Below are 18,853 nucleotides of genomic sequence, written 5' to 3' on the forward strand. Positions count from 1 at the left end.
TACTCACTTTCATGAATTTTCAAGCCTGTGATTTTATTTTATCTGGAAACACACACACCTTTACATAGCAATTTAAATAGGGACAACTGCATAGGCTTTTTATATATCTTTTATAATATAAATTTAGACATATTTGGAAGAATGTAAGGGTCCAGACACCATTTTACCCCACTACCATTCACTGTGTGAATATATATATATATATATATATATATATATTCACACAGTGAATGGTAGTGGGGTAAAATATATATATATATTTCAAAATATTCCACAGAAGGTTGAGTGAATAATTCCTTTTATTTGAGGGATGGCCAGGCAATACCTCTTGTGAATAGCAAACTCAATCTTTTATAGAGCGAGACAGCTCAGATCAACACCCCCAATCTCAACGTGCATTCTAAGTGAATTGACTCTTGACTCCAGTTTTTGGAGAATTTAGTAGTCTAGTAGTGTTCAAATCTTTAAACTCCCCATTGGAGCAGGATAGTGTGCTTAATGGAAAAACATGATAGCATATCATTTTTGTGGAATATTTGTTTAGGCAGACCAAACTGCATCTTAAAAACAGTGTAGGTGATTTGGTTCAAAATAAATTGTTGTTACGCTGGTTAAAAGTCTCTTCACATCCCAATAGCAATAACTTAAAATTAAGTGTTCTAAATGTATTTATATGTAGTTATATTGTCTGTGGAAGGTGTAAGACGATAACATTTCCGTACCTGTACAGTACCTGCCTATCAACATTTGTATTTGCATACCTCTGTGTACAATGTGCACACAGACATTATTTGTTGCATTCAACCCTCCATCAATGCCATTTCTCATTGTGTCGCTGGTTAGGTTCTGGTCTGCCTGTGCGCATTCATGTGTTTAGGAGGAAGCGTGGCTTTGCAGAGTGATTACACGGAGGTTGTGATCTTGATTTCAAAGCTAATTTGCTATTGCTTGCCTTCCCGAATTTGTCTAATTATTGCTCTACTATTTTACAATCCAAATTTCTTACTTCTGTCTTTATTTAAAGGGGACCTTTAATGCAAAAATCACTTTTACAAGGTGTTTGCAGTGTGTATAAATAACCAGAAAGATAACAACCGAAAAATCCAATCACTTGTTTTTTTATAATTCCAATAAATCAAACAGTCTCTCATAACACACGATTCACGCTTCCTGAAAAAGTCCCACCCATTTGTGATAATCTCTGTCATAAAAGCATTAACACAGGCCTGAATGAGAAGCAGCAGTCCACCATTACAGTTTTCTTGCTGTAGCTGCTTGAGATATACAATGTCAGCGACAAAGAGGCATTATAAGTGCTATCATTTGGGATGTGCCAACGAATATAGGAGTCATATTTAATAGTTTTCCAAACTGCCTTTCTGAAAAAAGGCTTCTTGGTACTCTATAAGGCTAATGTTGCTAAAGCTACCATCATCTCTACCTGTTTCCACTGATGCTCTGTGACAACTTATTTACATTATGTGAACCCCCCCCCCCCCAAAATATGAAATAAATGTCATAAAGCATTCAATTTAACTTTCTCATACATATTGACACATTGTTACAACACTATTTTTATGTTTACAAATTATAAGTAAACTGTTAAACAGTATTTCTTGAAAATTATTGCTTTAATTAATGTTTTGCAAGATAAAGCCATATAATTCCAAGCAGAGAATGTTTTTCTTAAAATTAGAAGGTTCTATCTTCATTTTACCTGTTCCAAAAATTCCCATTTACAAATCTGACAGGATTTCTGATATTGTACTTTTAGAATACATTTAGGGTCTCTGTCATTTTCATGCATGGAAGAGACTTGTTCCCCATATCACTTTTGCTATATGGAATGCAAAATCTTTGAAGCTCAATGTCTCAAAACAGCTCAGAATGCAGATAGAACTTTGTAATTTCAAGGCCATCACGCCATGCTCTCCATCTGTGTAATTAATAATCAAGCATTTATTATTCACTGTACAATCAGATGTCTGACTTTTAAACCATGTAGGTTTTCTGCAAAGACAACAGGCTTGTCCTAATAGTGGAATATTTATTTGTATGCCGGAGCATGAGCTTTTGAAGCTCCGCCCTCTTCTGAAAAGACTTTGAAGACACTTTGGGACGCAGTTCTCATTTTCCGGTCCTGCGCTGCGTTGTTTAAAAAGCAAATGCATTTGTGTGCCCATGGGCATGCTGGACTAAAAAATAGGTGTGTTCAGGCGCATTGTTGGCGCTTTGCTATTTTGAGGAACTGGAAAACAGACTGCGCCATAGACCAACTTAAACCTGGTCTTAAGTCTAGCACAATATTTTTTCTTTGTTATTTAAAGAGCACGTTAATAATATGTGCCTGTAGGTGGGTGCACAATGCGTGTACACTTTGCTTATTACACTCACAGGCAGCAGCACACAAACATTTTTAAAAATGAAAAATTATATTCTGCCATGTAAATAGCAAACCCACCATGGTGCGAGCGCAACTGGCTTTTAAAGGGATGGGAGATGAGATTCAGATTGGTTTATTGCAAGTTACACCCCAAAAAAAATATAGTAATGCTATAGTCTCATATATTTCCACTAGGACTGAATCCTATACTGCTTTCATGTTGAGCTACTGCCTCCTTCTAGATAGAGCTAGAGAAAGAGAACAGTCTGGTACAGAAACATACACAATCAAAGTTTTTCAAGATGAAAAAGTGCAGTCAAGTAACTGAACTGAAGTTCACATAACTGTAGGAGCAGTTCAAAACACCCTAAGGTCAAAGGTTCAGCTGAGACAGACAGATGTATGGCAGGAGTGGGTGGTGCCACAGCTGGCTTAAAGGGATGCTCCAGCCCAAAATGAAAATTTTGTCATTAATCACTTCCAATCACGTTCCAAACCCGTAAAAGCTTTGTTTATCCTTGTATCAGCCGCACCACAAGTGCGCAATTGACACAGAAGAGTCTAGGCAGTTTGAGTGATTTGAAGAGACACAGAGGAGACAAAGCAATTGCTGAATAAAGTCGTAATTTTTGTTTTATTCACGTACAAAAAGTGTTCTTGTCTCTTCATAACGATATGGTTAAAACACTGATAACAGATGGACTATTCTGAAGATGCTTTTCATACTTTTCTGGACCTTGACAGTGTAACTTGCTTGGCAGTCTATGGGACAGTCACAAGCCTCCTAGTTTTCATCCAAAATATCTTAAATTGTGTTCCAAAGATGAACAAAGTTTTTACGAGTTCGGAACAAAATGGGGTAAGTGATTAGTGACAAAATTTTCATTTTGAGGTGGAGTATCCATTTAAAGGAACTAAAGTCAATATGACTGTCAGTTTCTCCATAAACCATTCCTGGTAAATTCAACATTTCACTCAGATATAATAGAGAAGAAACAATAAGCAAAAAAAGTTGTCACAATTTCCAATTCATGCTGACTTTTCGTATAGAAGCTGATGTATGGTCACAGGTATAATCATCCAATCAGATTTTAAAGCCATAATTGCATACAATATAGAAGTTAACAGAATGTTTAACAGAATTGTGACATAATTATGGAGAGAGAACCCATTTGCCAAAAAAAAGCCCTTTGCTTTGTAATAAGATTTAAGATTTAATTATCTTTGCTTTTTGGAATATATATCAACATAATTTTCCACAAAATTTTTAGCAAAGAGTTTTTGACATGTTTGTCTACCTTGTACATATTGTGACGAGTCAGCTGCCTCCTCCCTGATTGTCACCGGCACCCCGTCCTAAATCGCCGCCCTTCACCAGGCTCCCGACTGGAGTGGGTGTGTGAGAGGAGGGGTGCTGGACGAGTCAGGGCTGGCGGCGTGTGATGGGGCACACCTGAAGGAAGTGGAGCCTCATTACCGCCGCTGTTTAAAAGCCCAACGCGCCTCTCCTCAGTGGACCGGTCTCTTCCCCGTGCATGCACACTGGTGTCCTCGTGGGTCCAGGAAGGGTGCGTTGAGGGACTCCCGCGCCACCAAGACGTGAGCTGCCGGACCCGCGATCCGGATGGGAACCGCACCCGTATACACGGCCGACGGGCCAGGATGCCGGGCCGTCCATCCCCTACCAGCGCCGCGGCCAACGAGAGAGACGCGGCCGCTAGGAGAAGCCGCCGCCCCTCGCGCCCCGGACCAAGGAGGGGAGCGCGTGCGGCCGCCGGACTCCGCCCCTTGCCTGGACCCTTCCTTGATGAACACTGCCCGACCTACACAAATCCCGCAGCACAACGAGGACACCAGATTCCCTGTTATTTTGGACACTTTCCCCCTTTTGGCCACTTTTATTCCCTTTGTTTTATGATTTCTGTTAATAAAAGCCTCTCCGAGGCCTGACGCCACGCCCACTGTGTCTGTCTTGTGCTCCTCCCGTGACACTGGTGGAGAATGCGGGCAGGCGGAGCCTAGACAGCGCAGTTGGGAAATGTCTGGTGACGTCACCCCCTCTCGCTTGCAAACGTTCGTGAGAACCCAGACTGGGACGGAGGAAAACTGGGGACAGCCTCCCAGCCACACAAGGGGTAAGTGACTTTTCCATTGTCATTTTACCCTGTGGTTGGTTGAGGCTGTCACTAAAACCCGGTTTCTCTGTCCCTGTTCTGGTGCGCTGCGAGAGGGAGGACCGCCCGGAGAGGAAGCCCCGCCCACTCCGACCGTTTGGAGCCTGGTTGAGGATGGTAGCACTCCCGTGTGGGTGGCGCCCTGGGGACGGGGATGTCGCTTGGGAGGGGGAATGTGACGAGTCAGCTGCCTCCTCCCTGATTGTCACCGGCACCCCGTCCTAAATCGCCGCCCTTCACCAGGCTCCCGACTGGAGTGGGTGTGTGAGAGGAGGGGCGCTGGACGAGTCAGGGCTGGCGGCGTGTGATGGGGCACACCTGAAGGAAGTGGAGCCTCATTACCGCCGCTGTTTAAAAGCCCAACGCGCCTCTCCTCAGTGGACCGGTCTCTTCCCCGTGCATGCACACTGGTGTCCTCGTGGGTCCAGGAAGGGTGCGTTGAGGGACTCCCGCGCCACCAAGACGTGAGCTGCCGGACCCGCGATCCGGATGGGAACCGCACCCGTATACACGGCCGACGGGCCAGGATGCCGGGCCGTCCATCCCCTACCAGCGCCGCGGCCAACGAGAGAGACGCGGCCGCTAGGAGAAGCCGCCGCCCCTCGCGCCCCGGACCAAGGAGGGGAGCGCGTGCGGCCGCCGGACTCCGCCCCTTGCCTGGACCCTTCCTTGATGAACACTGCCCGACCTACACAAATCCCGCAGCACAACGAGGAAACCAGATTCCCTGTTATTTTGGACACTTTCCCCCTTTTGGCCACTTTTATTCCCTTTGTTTTATGATTTCTGTTAATAAAAGCCTCTCCGAGGCCTGACGCCACGCCCACTGTGTCTGTCTTGTGCTCCTCCCGTGACAATATTTTAATGTCTAACGCCTGTTTCACACCGCAAGTGTGAGCGGCGTGAGAGCAGCCCATCCGCGCAACTACATCGTCACTGCAGCAGCAGACTCTCGCGAGTATTCACACTGAAAGCGTCTAAGTACAGCATCACAGCAGCAGCTGCAAAGCATGTTCAGCAGACAGTATAACCATTTCAAACAATGGGTATAATTCTTTCAACATTTGTTTTTATAACAATACACCATACTTTCACCCAAAACGACTAATTAAAAAGTTTAAATGGGTAAATACATATTTGTTATACTTAATTTTCTTTTCTGGCATAATTGTTAAAACACTAGACATTGGCATTGTTGTTAAAACTCTTGACATGCTTATTCTGTGCATTTTGAGCACATTTTGTGTTAAATCACATTTATTTTGTCCATCAAAAGTGTGCTTTCATTTTAATTGAGCATGAGCAGCACAGCAAAAATAGACCGGACGCCGAAACCCCCGCTGCACTGCTGTTCACGCGACAGTCCTGCTTGACGCTCACGCGCTGCTCCTGGTCCCGGTGTGAATGCACTCATTGATTAACATGGACGCCGGAAAACATACAGGCTGCTTGCGCGCCGCTCACGCTTGCGGTGTGAAAGAGGGGTAAGACTTTTTGTATCAGAATTAGGTGAGCAATGACTGCACTCTATGGGCCCTATTTTAACGATCTAAACACAAAGTGTAAAGCGCATGGCACAGGTGAACTCAGGGCGTGTCCAAATCCACTTTTCACTGTAAAACCAAACAGTGAAATTAATCAAATGAAATTAGTTAAATACACTCAAATAATAATGAAAGTTCATTGAACTTAATTTAAATAAGTTCTGTTATCTCAAAATGTTGCTGTAGTAAGGTGAACTTAAAATGATTGTCTCTTCTAGTTCCCAGCATGCTTTACATCAGAAAACAAGGAAAATAAATGTAGAAATGTGTTATAAATTAAAAGTGTTATTTTGTGTGTTTTTACACAAGATTAACATAGAGGGACATAAGTTAGTACTTAAATGTTGTGTTATGTAAGAATTTACAAAGGTTTCTGTTTTGTTGGTTTTGTAGAGTTACCGTTTTGGTGAAGAGTAGAGCATGTGGTTAGGTTGAGGATGGACAGCAAAAGACTAAATTTCAGTGTATTTCCCACATTATATTGTATAAAATAGAGAACATTTTGAGTGAATTACTCTCTAACTACAGTATAAGTTGAGAAATATCAATATTTATAAAATAACTGAGATAATTTAAAGCAACTGGAAATTTTACATTTTATGTAAACTTAAAACATTAAAAAACATCACTTAAATGTTTTTGTGCAATCTGTTAGAAAATATTTTTTGAGTTCTGTGAACTTATTAGGGTTTACAGTGTATTTTAACGACGAAAAATGGTTGGTCTGAACTGGTTGTCCCAATTCTCTTAATGAGTAATGGGTGTTTTTTGGGCTTAACGTGCAAAAACCAATCAGAGTCTCATCTCCCATTCCATTTAAGAGGCAGTTACGCTAGTGCCATGATGGATTTGCTAATTACAATGGCGGAGTTTGGCAAGCGCAAAGAGAGAATGCATCTCTGAGATCAAACGCTGCGCCTTGCGTCGCATTGTGCCAGGTGTAGTATAGGGCCCAAAGTCTTACAAAGTGAACTACATTTAATTAGCCCTGACAAGGTGTGCAACAGTGTGTAAGAAACATGTCTCCGCGTTTTGTTGCACAATTTCACCTCCCTACAAACTTTCTAAAGATGTGGCACATAGCACTCCAAAAATAGTGTACCCATAACATCAATAATGGAATGTCAATCAAGTGTATACCATGGGTTATGTGCACCCTCACATCTAAGATGAAACTGTCAACTTCCAAACAACCCTCTTTTGAGAAGATTACCCTTATCAAAATGCAGCAACGGCTCCTGAAGTTTGCTGGTCCTCTGAAATTGGGATTGAGAAAAGAAGCCCTGCTGAGCCCTCAGTGTGCTTTTAATGTCAGATGTGACCGGCACCAAGGTGAATGTGAAGAGCTCTTATGTTCCTGTTCTGTTAGAGAGCTCTAATATATTCTCCACAACTCATATTGGAATAAGCCAGCTGCCCACTTACCACCTTGAAATAGCTCAACTGTGGCAGGGGATGTCGCACCTACTGACTGCTTTTGCTGAAATTTTGCCACTATGCAACTGTGGTTTGAGGGCTAACACTTAACCCAGTGTGCCACTTATCAGCCGTTCCATATTTTTGCAATGATTAACACAATAAATTGACAAGCAAAGCGACATGATGCATGTGTTGTGTCAGTGGGTGAATTTATCAGCACCACCAGCTCTGCTCTCTACTGAGTTAACGGCTATCAGTTCCCTTCTCAAACTCTGGGAACAACCAATAGTTTGTGGTTTGTCAATGACACTTTGTGACACAGGCTCTCATGGGCTCAGTGACCAATGAGCTTCTCGCCACCAATTAACCCTGGAGAACCACAGGCTACAAATCATTTCCAACAAATCATTTCTAACACATTTTGATTCTCTCTCGTCTGTTTTTCCTCTGCAGATGCAAAAGCATATACATTAGCAAAAGAGAGACCGTTGCCCATGGTGACCATTTACATTCACAGGGTCACAGACATGGTCGTGCACCAACCCTTGTTTTACAAATAATTATTTAAATTAGGTGATGCTAAATCCATGGAAAACCTAAAGCTTTAACCAAGGTGGTGTTCTAGACATTCTCAGATATTCTTGCCTTCTATCTGTAATGTGACCTTGAACAGTTGAAAAGCATGTAGTTACCGGCAAATAAAAAGAAAACAGAACAGAAAAAAAAGAACAAGATAGTGTTAGAGGCCTTTTTGCTTTTGTTAATTCTATATTAAAACAAAACAAAACAATTGGATAGAATACAAAAACATTAGAAAAGCTAGTGTTTTTTTTAATAAGAAAACAATATAATTTTTAAAGAATATAAAGAATATAATTATATAATAGAGATTGCTAGGGTTAGAGGGTCAAATAAAAATGTATATAAATCTAAATATGTATTAGATATTCTTTATTTATGCTGGAATAAACTGTAACATTAGGACTTTGGTAAGGTATTGGTTAGGGAATGGTCAATTCTGATGATGAGAAGCAGAAGGAGACTGGAAAATGACAGCATCTGCTCATCTAATCTGGCTGTTTAGTGTAGCACAGTGACAGCCCTGACCCTCAAGGGCTACAGATAACTACAACAATGAAGTAACTCTGGGTAATGGGATTGTGGTTTGCTTTCTCGGTGCTAATCTCTGTCCACTACTGTTTAAACTGAAACAGCAGACCTCTTTATTGAGTTACTAAAGCTGTTTTGTTCATAAACTTCTTGTATCAAGACAGATTTGCTTGAATTTACACTTCCATTCACTGAAATATACTCCACTCATTCTTATGATCTGAATTGTTAAAAAAGAAGAAGAGAAAATCTATTTTGACACACTGTATCTGGTGCTTATAATGTATTTAGCTACTTGTGATGTTGAATTAAATAGACCAAAGTGCATGTGGTTATGACAAAACAATGCCATGCACTCTAGAAATGTCTAACATGACATCTAGCAAAGTTATACAATCAAAATCTAAACTGATCAAAAATTGTTCAAAACCTGTTCTATTGACACAATTAAAGTTGTTACAAAAATAATTTTTTTTAATCAAGTCCAATTCTGATTCCTGGTTCTGCATTCTATTTTGATTCTTGTTTTTTAGATCGAAGGAACCTAATCTCACCCTGACTGCAGGCATAGGCTCCGATTTATGTTTCTGCTGGTGTGTGCCCAACCAACCCCCCCCCCATTTTTTCTTTTGAAAGCATAAATGTATTATCAACAAAATTAGTTGAGCAAATGATATGGGCTCATTACTCAGTGTTTAACTAGGCCTGTACTAGGTGTTTATTTTTCAAGTCCTTTTCTCTGTGTGGTGGTGTGCTTGATGAAGATTGTGAACTGCAAAATAAAGTAGTCAGACAGTCGAGAGTCAAAAATACTGAATTTAACACAGGGTAATGTGTAACAGACGCTTCGCAGGTGCAAACGGGGTGAATAATGTTTTGTATTCTGATTACAATGTAGTTAACCTTGGCTGGCTACAATCGCATTGTTTATCTGTCAATCATATGCGCACTCGCCACTGCCTCTGTGCTCTCGATTCTCTCAGGAATATCATTGGCTGATATAAATATCTATTCGAAATAAACTTTTGTGGAAACAAATCAGATTTCTTATCACAATAAGCGAGCATGAGCTGAATTAATTGGTGCTTCTCAAACGGACGGCTGCATCCTCAAACTCAGATGACCATACTGACTTGTTTTTTTTCTTTCAATTTATTTTTATGAATTTAAATGTGTGCAGCCTGCCGGCACAGATAGCCTTGTGATTAGTGTGTTGACATATAGTGCAACTGCGCTCAGGGACCAGAGTTTGAATCCTGCTCCCCTCTCTCCACCCCAGTACTTTCCAGTCATCTCTCCACTTCCATCTCTAAATAAAAGGCACAAAAAGTCCATAAATATAAAAAAAAAAAAAAAAAAATGTGTGGAGCTTTCCATTTGAAAGGCACAATAAGCTTTGTTGAAATGAAAAAGGCTCTCGATTTTTCTCACTCTTCGACACTTGATTCCCAATGGCAAGGAAACTATTCTTTTTGGAATAGATTCTTCTCTTTTGTTTTCTTTTTTCACAGCCCTAACTAGAAGAAGTCCATTCAAACTAATTATTGTGTGGTTGAAATCAAACTGAATGCAATAGCATGTTTGCGTGCAATATATAAAACTTTATTTTACTAAATGTAATGTATGGGACAAGCAAAAGGGTGACTTTTCACTAAACTGGCATTAGCAAAACTACTGCTGTCTGCTCAAAACCTCTGCACATGTCAGCCAAACTCACACAAAAATGCAAACATAATAGACACTCCTAAAAAAAGCTAAAGTATATCTACAAGTATCCTTTTTTACAAAAATAATATACAGAAGTTAATATTAACAAATATTATTCTAATGCAGTTACATGCAGAGCATGTTGGTAGGAACCTCCAAGAACAGTTTTGTTATATTTTCAAAATATATTGTAATATAGTCAAAATTGCAGTGTATAGACAAGAAACGATGTCAGCATTTAAATTGTATGATTTCGGCTAGAACCCCAAACCTGGTTTTTGTGCTTTCTGCATCATTATTAATATAAAGTAAACAAGCTTGAAAATTACAATTGACAACTTTTCTATTAACTCAGTGTTGTTTCAGCCCAATAAATATTAACACTTTATCTATGAGAGTTCAATATTGTCTTGGACTCTCTTGCAGCATTTCCCACGAACTAACATAGCTCTGTTTTGATGTAGCTTCAGACGTTTCTTCAGACTGAACATTTTTCCTTACACAATGGATGATGCGAGATAGAGATCACTGCTTTTCATCTTCTGAGATCTGTATAATTGACTGAAATGAAAGCCCACAAATCCCTGTTGCGAAACAGCATTTTCCCCATAATACCCATGAATTACTACATCAAGTACTATGAAAGGATTCAAGGTTAGTGACTTGTTGCTATAGTCACAGATTGTAGATAGATGTGGTCTTACACCAGTTTTTCTCAAATTAAATGTCAGATTAACTTCAGCATAAAAAAATGATAGTTTCTGGTCTAGTGCATTTCTGTGTGAGATCCTGAGATCCCAACATGGTTTAGGATTATATGACTTTCAACAATGTGTAAATGTATCATACCCTTTTGACTCCAGCCACCCCTTAATACCCCTCCTAGTGCTCCAGGTGCAGTGCAAAAAGATGCCTTGGTTGCCATTGGTTACAAGAGACCACTCTGGAGTGTATTGGCTATTATGGACCATTAATTTAAGTGAGGCACCAAAACCACAGATGCAATGGTTTCTGACTTACACTGCTTAACTGAAACTGACAATTAAAATATGCACTTAAAATATCTGATTTGAAAGTCAATATGTCTGAAAATCTCAAGTGAACTATTAAGGCTCTAGAAACATGTGAAATGTTTCTTCTGATTCACATTAAATCCAAATGTAAATACTGACAGCACTTAAATATTGTGAGCCTGAAATTCTCATCTAAGGCTTACCACATTATATTTAGTCACACCAAGATATACGTCACTGCATTAGATAACAAAATTATTTAGACACTAATCAAGTGTAGCAGAACATGTGCAGTAGCTCCTCATGATATCTGCAGAGTAGATATGTGTGATGCCACCTGGTTTGGTATTTTGTTATGCAATAAAATCCAAACATATGAAAGTGTTGCTAAAGTTTCCAAATTCATCTATACTGATCTGCTTACATGACATTTCAATGAATTACCATCAGTAACCATAAACATATTGAATGGCTTAATACACTTCAACTTACATCAGCCATGAAGATTTATGAGGTCTGTCATGCTCCACTAGCTTTCGTACCCATGCATGGATTTTCAGAACAAGTACCAAACTAATACTGAAACAAAATTACTGCAGTAATATCGCTCCAGCATACCATCATATCTGGTAAAATCATCCAAAATCTAGTTACAGAAAATAATTTAAATAAATGATGCCGAAACCAGAAAAACATCACATTGAAGGAGTGGATGTGGATCTACAGTACCATGGCCTTCATAATAAAATAAATTATATTATCTTTTGTGCGATTATTAATCAAGTTATTATTAATTATTATTAACAGGTCAGGCTGACCTCCCCTCATTTCAGTCTCATAGATTCAGGGATTCATCATAACCCTGCATAGGAGACTTTTTAACAGTTCTTGACAGTAAAGCAGCCAACTTCTTGATACTGATTAGAAGTTAAGAAATTTTGTCTAAAAATAATCATCACATGGTCTCAGATGGTTCTTGAAAGCCCAGTGCCATTAACAATTTATAAATAAGCCCCTTTTCCTCAGTGCATGACCCACAAACATTGCTGCATCAAGTTGTGGACGCTTGTCACAATGAGAAACAAGCCATCAAGGAATGCAGTTGCCGGTGATCAGGTCTGCAGGAGATGACATTCTTGAGGCAGATTACTGTAACTTCTTATAGCATCCACCAAAAATAACAACAACAAAAACTCTTACCTTTCGCTTTGACTGTTCAGACTTCTTGGACATATTTTTCATTTTTTTATGAAGATGGTACAATACCTGCGATTCAAAGAAAATGTCACATTAACACCTAAAAGTGTATGCCATTACTCATCCATCATTAATGATGAAAAAAGCAGTGAGTGATGGCAGACATTGTGTGGCCAGTGTTTTGACACTTCTCTTGAGAGAAATGACAATGAAAAACTATAGGATATTACAGAATTTCAGGAAGTAATTCCAGCACTGCAGAGGCACATCTATCATCACGGTCCTGTCCAACATTTATACAAAATAAATAGATTGATACACTTAGTAAACACACTAATCACATTAAATATAATAAAAGCAGTTCATGTTTTGTGGCAGTCACCTAAAATTGCTAAATAAAAGCCAGGCTACAATTAAAGTGAGTTTTCAAAGACAGCATAAAAATTGTTGAAAGGTACAGCTTTCTTTCCTGTGTTGATGCATGGTTGAATACCCAAAGGAATACAAATCTCTTATCTTATGAAAAATAAAAACAAATAATTATATTGCAGTCATTCTGTGCTACTGTGTTTCAAAGGGTTGCGAAGGAACACTATAATATATTAAAATACACACACACACACACACACACACACACACATATATATATATATATATATATATATATATATATATATATATATTACTTTTTTATTTATTTATAAAGATTAAGTAAATATCAAAGTCATGATCCCTTTGTTCCCATCATGCACTTGGGTATGAATAATTAATAATGTAAGAATGTTTTATCTGATTTCGAGAAGTATTTACAGTTTAAATTATGAACTGTTTTATGGTTGCTTTTGTTGTTAGGTTACCTTATATACATAAAATGCTGTTTTGTGACATCTGGAGTTGTTTGTTTTACTCAAAATGACCCATTCATACTTAAACAACACCATTCACTGATTGTCAAGCCTTTATTGCCAAGTATTCAGGTTTGTGTGTTCATTCAGTTAACTATATTGAGTGAACTTATTACCTTAAAAAGAATAACAAGCTGACTACTTACATAAGTGTAGTCAGCTTGTTGTTCTTTTTAAGGTAATGCTATGGCTAACATGCTTTATTGCCCCCCCCCCAACTCCCAGTGTTATGTTGTTTGAATAAAGTTAACAAACCATGACTGAGTTAAATGTACTTGAGTTCTGCAGCAGAGTAAACTTAAAATAATTACAATTTTAATAGAAATGACTCATCAAACTCTTGACCACACTAAATGTACTTATTTTCTTTGTTAATTTTACATAGCTTAAACTATGATTTCCTTCATTTGTATAACAATCTAAACCTCAAAGTACAGGCCACAGTCCAAGGGTGTCAATATCGATTTATTATTATTATTATTATTATTATTATTATTATTATTTTTAATTACACAATTACAGTTGGACTATCTCAAACTTAAATGAACATATATTATTTGAGATGAACGACTGCAAATACTGTCTGCTAGAAGGAGCACGCGCTGATGCGTCAGGAAAAGATTAGGTAGTTGATCAGTGACGTCTGCGTGAGCGTGGCTGGTGTTTGCGGTTTTACCCAAAACACCGAATCCACACAGGGGGAAGTAAGCACACGCCAAACAATCGGTGTGGGCGCATGGCCACCTGTAGCATCCTTCACTGCTAAAGTCCCTAAAAGTTCGCGTGCTGTGGCCACAGTTTTGCCCATGGCGGATTACTAAACGCATTATAATAATCATGTGGACACGAGCTAGAGAAAGCGCGCGCTCCAAGCCAGTTTGGAGTAAACAAACAAGCGTTAAGTAGCTTTCATTAAAAAAAATACTTTAATTTCTTAAACGCTCGTGAAAACCTTCTCATTCCCACACTTAAACGACAAATCAGTTGGCTCAAAATGAATGTATAAGTGCTCTCTCGACAGTTCTACAAGAAACTTGTCTTATTGTCGATTCCTTACCTTGGCATAACTGCATGTGATCAAAACCAAGGGTAACAGATACCCAGTCACGAGAATAGTCACTTTATAAGTGTGCTTGGCCACCCGTTCGGTCCATATCTCCCAGCAGAACGTGCTGTTGGGAGCCTTGGGGTGATCCGTCAAAATTTGGTGCTGCGCAGCAGGGACTGCAAAGATGAAGGAAAGCATCCAAATGACACAGACGCCAATGAGCGCATTCCTCCGGTTGCGAATGCACGGGGACTTTTTGGAGAGCACCACGGCAATGTACCTGTCCACCGACATGGCCACAAGCGTGAAAATGCTCACCAGCATGCTGACCGTGAAAAAATAGTGCACAGATTTACACAGAAGTGCCCCGAAGATCCACTCGGGAAGAGAGTATATGGTGGCCTGAAACGGGACGCAAAACAGGAGGAAAGATAAGTCTGCTATACTGAGATTGAGGATGAAAATATTAGTGGTGCTTCTCGAGCGCCTCGACTTTATTTTCCCAATGACGACCATCACTAGAGTGTTTCCAATGATTCCCACGAAGAATATACATCCGAATATGACGGGCACGATAACAACCTCCGGACCCAAACTGTCGGTCGTGTGGTTCGTGTCCATATGCTCTGTCCAAATTTCCGTTTCATTTCGGGATAGACCCATGTTTACCCTACAAGGATTCAACAATCAAATCCTACAAGTCCGGTCGAAACAAAACAGCACAAGTCCGTTCAGAAGCACAGAACAATCATCCCCCAGTTTGATTTCTCATTTTCTCAAGTTAGCGCGAACGAACAAATCTTTGGCTGATTTGTGAAGAACTCCGGAAGGCTGGGAAATGCACCGGCTGGGTGTGAGGCACTAGTCTGAACGCACATCATAGCCTGCTATACTACACCTGCGCGTACTCTTGACACATATCTAAATTAATTATGGAAATTATTCTTGATGAACAAATAAAGCAAGCAAAACAGCAGAAAAAAAGAATACTCATGAAATCAATTTAAGACCTAATGTCAAAAGACTGAATGCATAAACCCTTTCACTTCAAGCAAAAACTCAAAGGTTAGGTGAAGGTAACAGTCTTTTGTCTAAAGACACATGAATAGATGAATGCATGAGCAGACGCCTCCTCATAATTTTAAAAAGCAAAATAGAGATGAATATTAAACTTACATAAGTTCAATATAATAGAAAACCACTTAAAAAAAGATGTGGGAGGATCATTCAAAGTGAAAAAAAAAAACTCTCAATGAATGCTGGTGCTCTGACATATTATAGTAAGTACTCATTCCATCTGTCTCACTTGTAACTATAGGCCTGCAAGCTACTCTTTTCTGTTCAGTGAAAGTGGTGGTTTTTGAGAGTCAACTCCAAAACTTATTAAAGCACTAGATATACAGAGTAAAAGAAAAGCTGCCAACAAAAATCCAGCATACATGAATAGTTGAAAATAATGCATTAATTGATACCTTCAAAACTATTTAAAAAGCACAGCCAGCTGCACCATATGAAACTGTTGACAGAATGTGGAAGATAGTGTGCAGAAATGTAATCTGTGCAAGGGTGATGCATCGTGACTGTACATTTTTTTTATTTTAATTGTTAATCAGGTCCTAAAATAAATAAAAATTAAATACCTTGATCTTCAAATTCAAAAAGTTTTCTCACCCCCCCCCCCCTCATTTAAACAGTGGTTGTTTAAGTTCTAGCAACCTTGTTCTGGCACCGTATTCTTTTCACCAGACAACATGTGACTGATTTCCCATAAAAGGAATGGGAAATGCCAAATCCAACTATAATAGATCAGAGGAGATGCACTTCAGAACTGGACCAGGATCATTGTTTACAGGTTTGCACACTTGTGTCCTTCTTTTTTCCATTGTGGTAATGTGCTGTGCGCTGGGGTATTATGATTGGTTATGGTGGTCCCAAGGAACTTGAATGACTCAATTATTATACCTGCAGCTGTTACACCTATTTCCTAATAGAGTTAGGTTCATTTCCAAAAAGAGCACCCCTGAGGCACTCCAGTGCTCATAGTTGTTGGGTTTGACAGGTTGTAGCCCAGGTGTTTGGGATCCATGGGCACAAAGATGTTATTACATATAATTGAAATCAAATAATGTAAATATATCAAATGTAATGAAATAAACACTTAAATGTGCTTTTCAGATGTTTATTCTGCTAGTCTATTTGAAGAATGAAATGAAGCAAAATAGCCCAAAATCTCAAAATTGACCAGTGCATGAAAAAACTAGGTTTTTGGATGATCAGTCTACTTATATTCATCAGTATACAAACTCTGTTATCCAGTATGCAAGCATTGTCACATTTTTAATTGTCAAAGGCAGTCCAGTTTTAATGAACTGAATGTTTTGTCATTCAAGGCTATACTAAAATCAATTGCCTTTAAATATCAAAATGAGGATGGGCGTTATTAAATTAGTAAAAATGTAATTCCTCTGATATTCTGTGGTTAATTCATACATAAATCTAACTTACAATGTTTTTGTCTATGCATATTTTTGTCTATGCTCAAACCTTTCAGCCCACAAGTCTGTTAAATAAAGGTAAAACATCATGTAAGGGGTCTCCATGGCAACATCCTGATCCTCCATGAGAGACATACGCAACAGTGGAGTCAGTTGTTTCACAGAGAGATGTAGAGGACAAAAACAAAAGAGGAAGAGAGAAGGCATGAGACAAATAATACAATAGGAGAAACTCTCATCTTCTCTCACTGAGAAATGAGGGCCTCAATACAATACCACTGAAAGAAAGAGAAAAACAATAACCCATTAACTACCTCTAAAATTCAAGCATAAACTGATGTGTTAAAAGCTTGGACTCTTCAGCTCTCCGTAAATGCTGGTTGAATAATATACTTTCCAAAAAACATGACAGAAGTTTCAAGGTGAATGTTGTCTTGAGGTGTCACTCAGAACAAAAGGAGCCTTACTTTTGATATATGTTCCTGGATCATCTAGCAGCATTGTGGAGACTGACCAGACCAGAACATTCAATATTAATGAAATACGATACATTACTGTAAATTATAATACATTCTCTGGATGACTGAGTTTGTTGTTGCGTTTTATGGGTGCTGAGGGAAGGCAAGAATCATGAGAGTTCAAGACCACAGAGGACAGCTGGATCGAATGAATGATAAAACAGAATAACTCTTACAAATTTCCCCTTTGGAAGTATTGAGTATTGAGAGGGTCCACCTCATCTGAGTGTGGCATAAGAGATAGCACTCAACCATAACATGGTAATAAAGTCTGTGGCTCTGCATAAATCCCTTGCGGTATAAGAGATTCATGGTGGTGTCAGAATGATATCTGGAATATTCTAAATATTCAGGATCAGATTCCTGAAATGCAGTAAAAGTACTGTTCATTGTTAGTTCATGATGACCAAAGCATAATGTTGTTGCAACCAAAGAACCGTATTGTAACCATTCCTTCCTTGAGATGTACTGTCAAGAACAGATACTGAAAGAAAAAGGATTCTTAAGGCAGTATCTATAATTATCCTGGCACTTAAGTGCATATGAGCATTTTAATTTGGAGGAGAAGGATGTGAAGAGCATTTCTATAGGCCTACTGATGAGAGCACACACTACAGTAATTATTTTATTAATTATATTTTCCTGCACAAACACAGTATATGATGCTAAATTCTCCAGCAAGTCTATTTTCTTTGTATTTTCTTTATGTTAAGTGTAATTTTTGAGGCTAAACTCTTTGCTCTATATTGATTTCCCAGTATTGTTTATGGATTAACACTTGTAGCATTCTGACACAAAAAGTGTCAGTGTTTATTTAAATGTAATGGCTTTTTATTGCATTGTTACTTCTGGCTTTAAGAGTTTAATAGCATGCTGTCTCAGATGTATCCCTTTTTATTTTCTCTTTCATTTCATTCATATCATCAGTGTCAGCTCCGTTATAGTCTCAGTGCTTTCTTTACCACTTGTTATATTTTTCCTCTTTTCAGTTTGAGTCCTCCCTCAGATATAATTAGTAAGTTTTGAACATGTGCTCTTAACCTTATTCTAAGTATTAGAATATTGATATACAGACCATCTGACAACTTGTAAAGCAATTTGGTTTTGATTCCGATTCTGATCACAGTATACACTAACAAACCTGAACCATAGTTTCTAAATTCTGTGTGCCAGAGAGTTAAGATAAACCCATTTGGGATTACAGAAGAGACTTTTTAAAACCTACACACTAATAAATAAAAAGATTAAGTGCTTGACAGAAAGAGTCCAGGGAGAACATTTGGAAACCTTGATTAAAGGGTACGCAGACCACTCATCCCTCTCCGTCCCTCCCCACAGAG

The 18,853-nt window shown here is 38.9% G+C and overlaps 1 protein-coding gene across 1 annotated transcript in view; it reads right to left on the reverse strand.

Moving 5' to 3' along the window:
• Window positions 1-15,399, reverse strand: part of LOC113106034 (galanin receptor type 1-like) — a 41,842-nt gene extending 26,443 nt beyond the window's left edge. The window contains exons 1-2 of the mRNA XM_026267560.1: window positions 14,510-15,399; window positions 12,551-12,616 (exon numbers count right to left, since the gene is read on the reverse strand). Coding sequence (XP_026123345.1) covers window positions 12,551-12,616; window positions 14,510-15,163 — 720 coding nt within the window. The 5' untranslated portion in view covers window positions 15,164-15,399. The remainder of the gene's footprint in view (window positions 1-12,550; window positions 12,617-14,509) is intronic.
• Window positions 15,400-18,853: the final 3,454 nt, after the last annotated feature.

Source organism: Carassius auratus, chromosome 7, assembly GCF_003368295.1.
Source record: "Carassius auratus strain Wakin chromosome 7, ASM336829v1, whole genome shotgun sequence".
In the NCBI taxonomy this organism is placed as follows: Eukaryota; Metazoa; Chordata; class Actinopteri; order Cypriniformes; family Cyprinidae; genus Carassius; species Carassius auratus.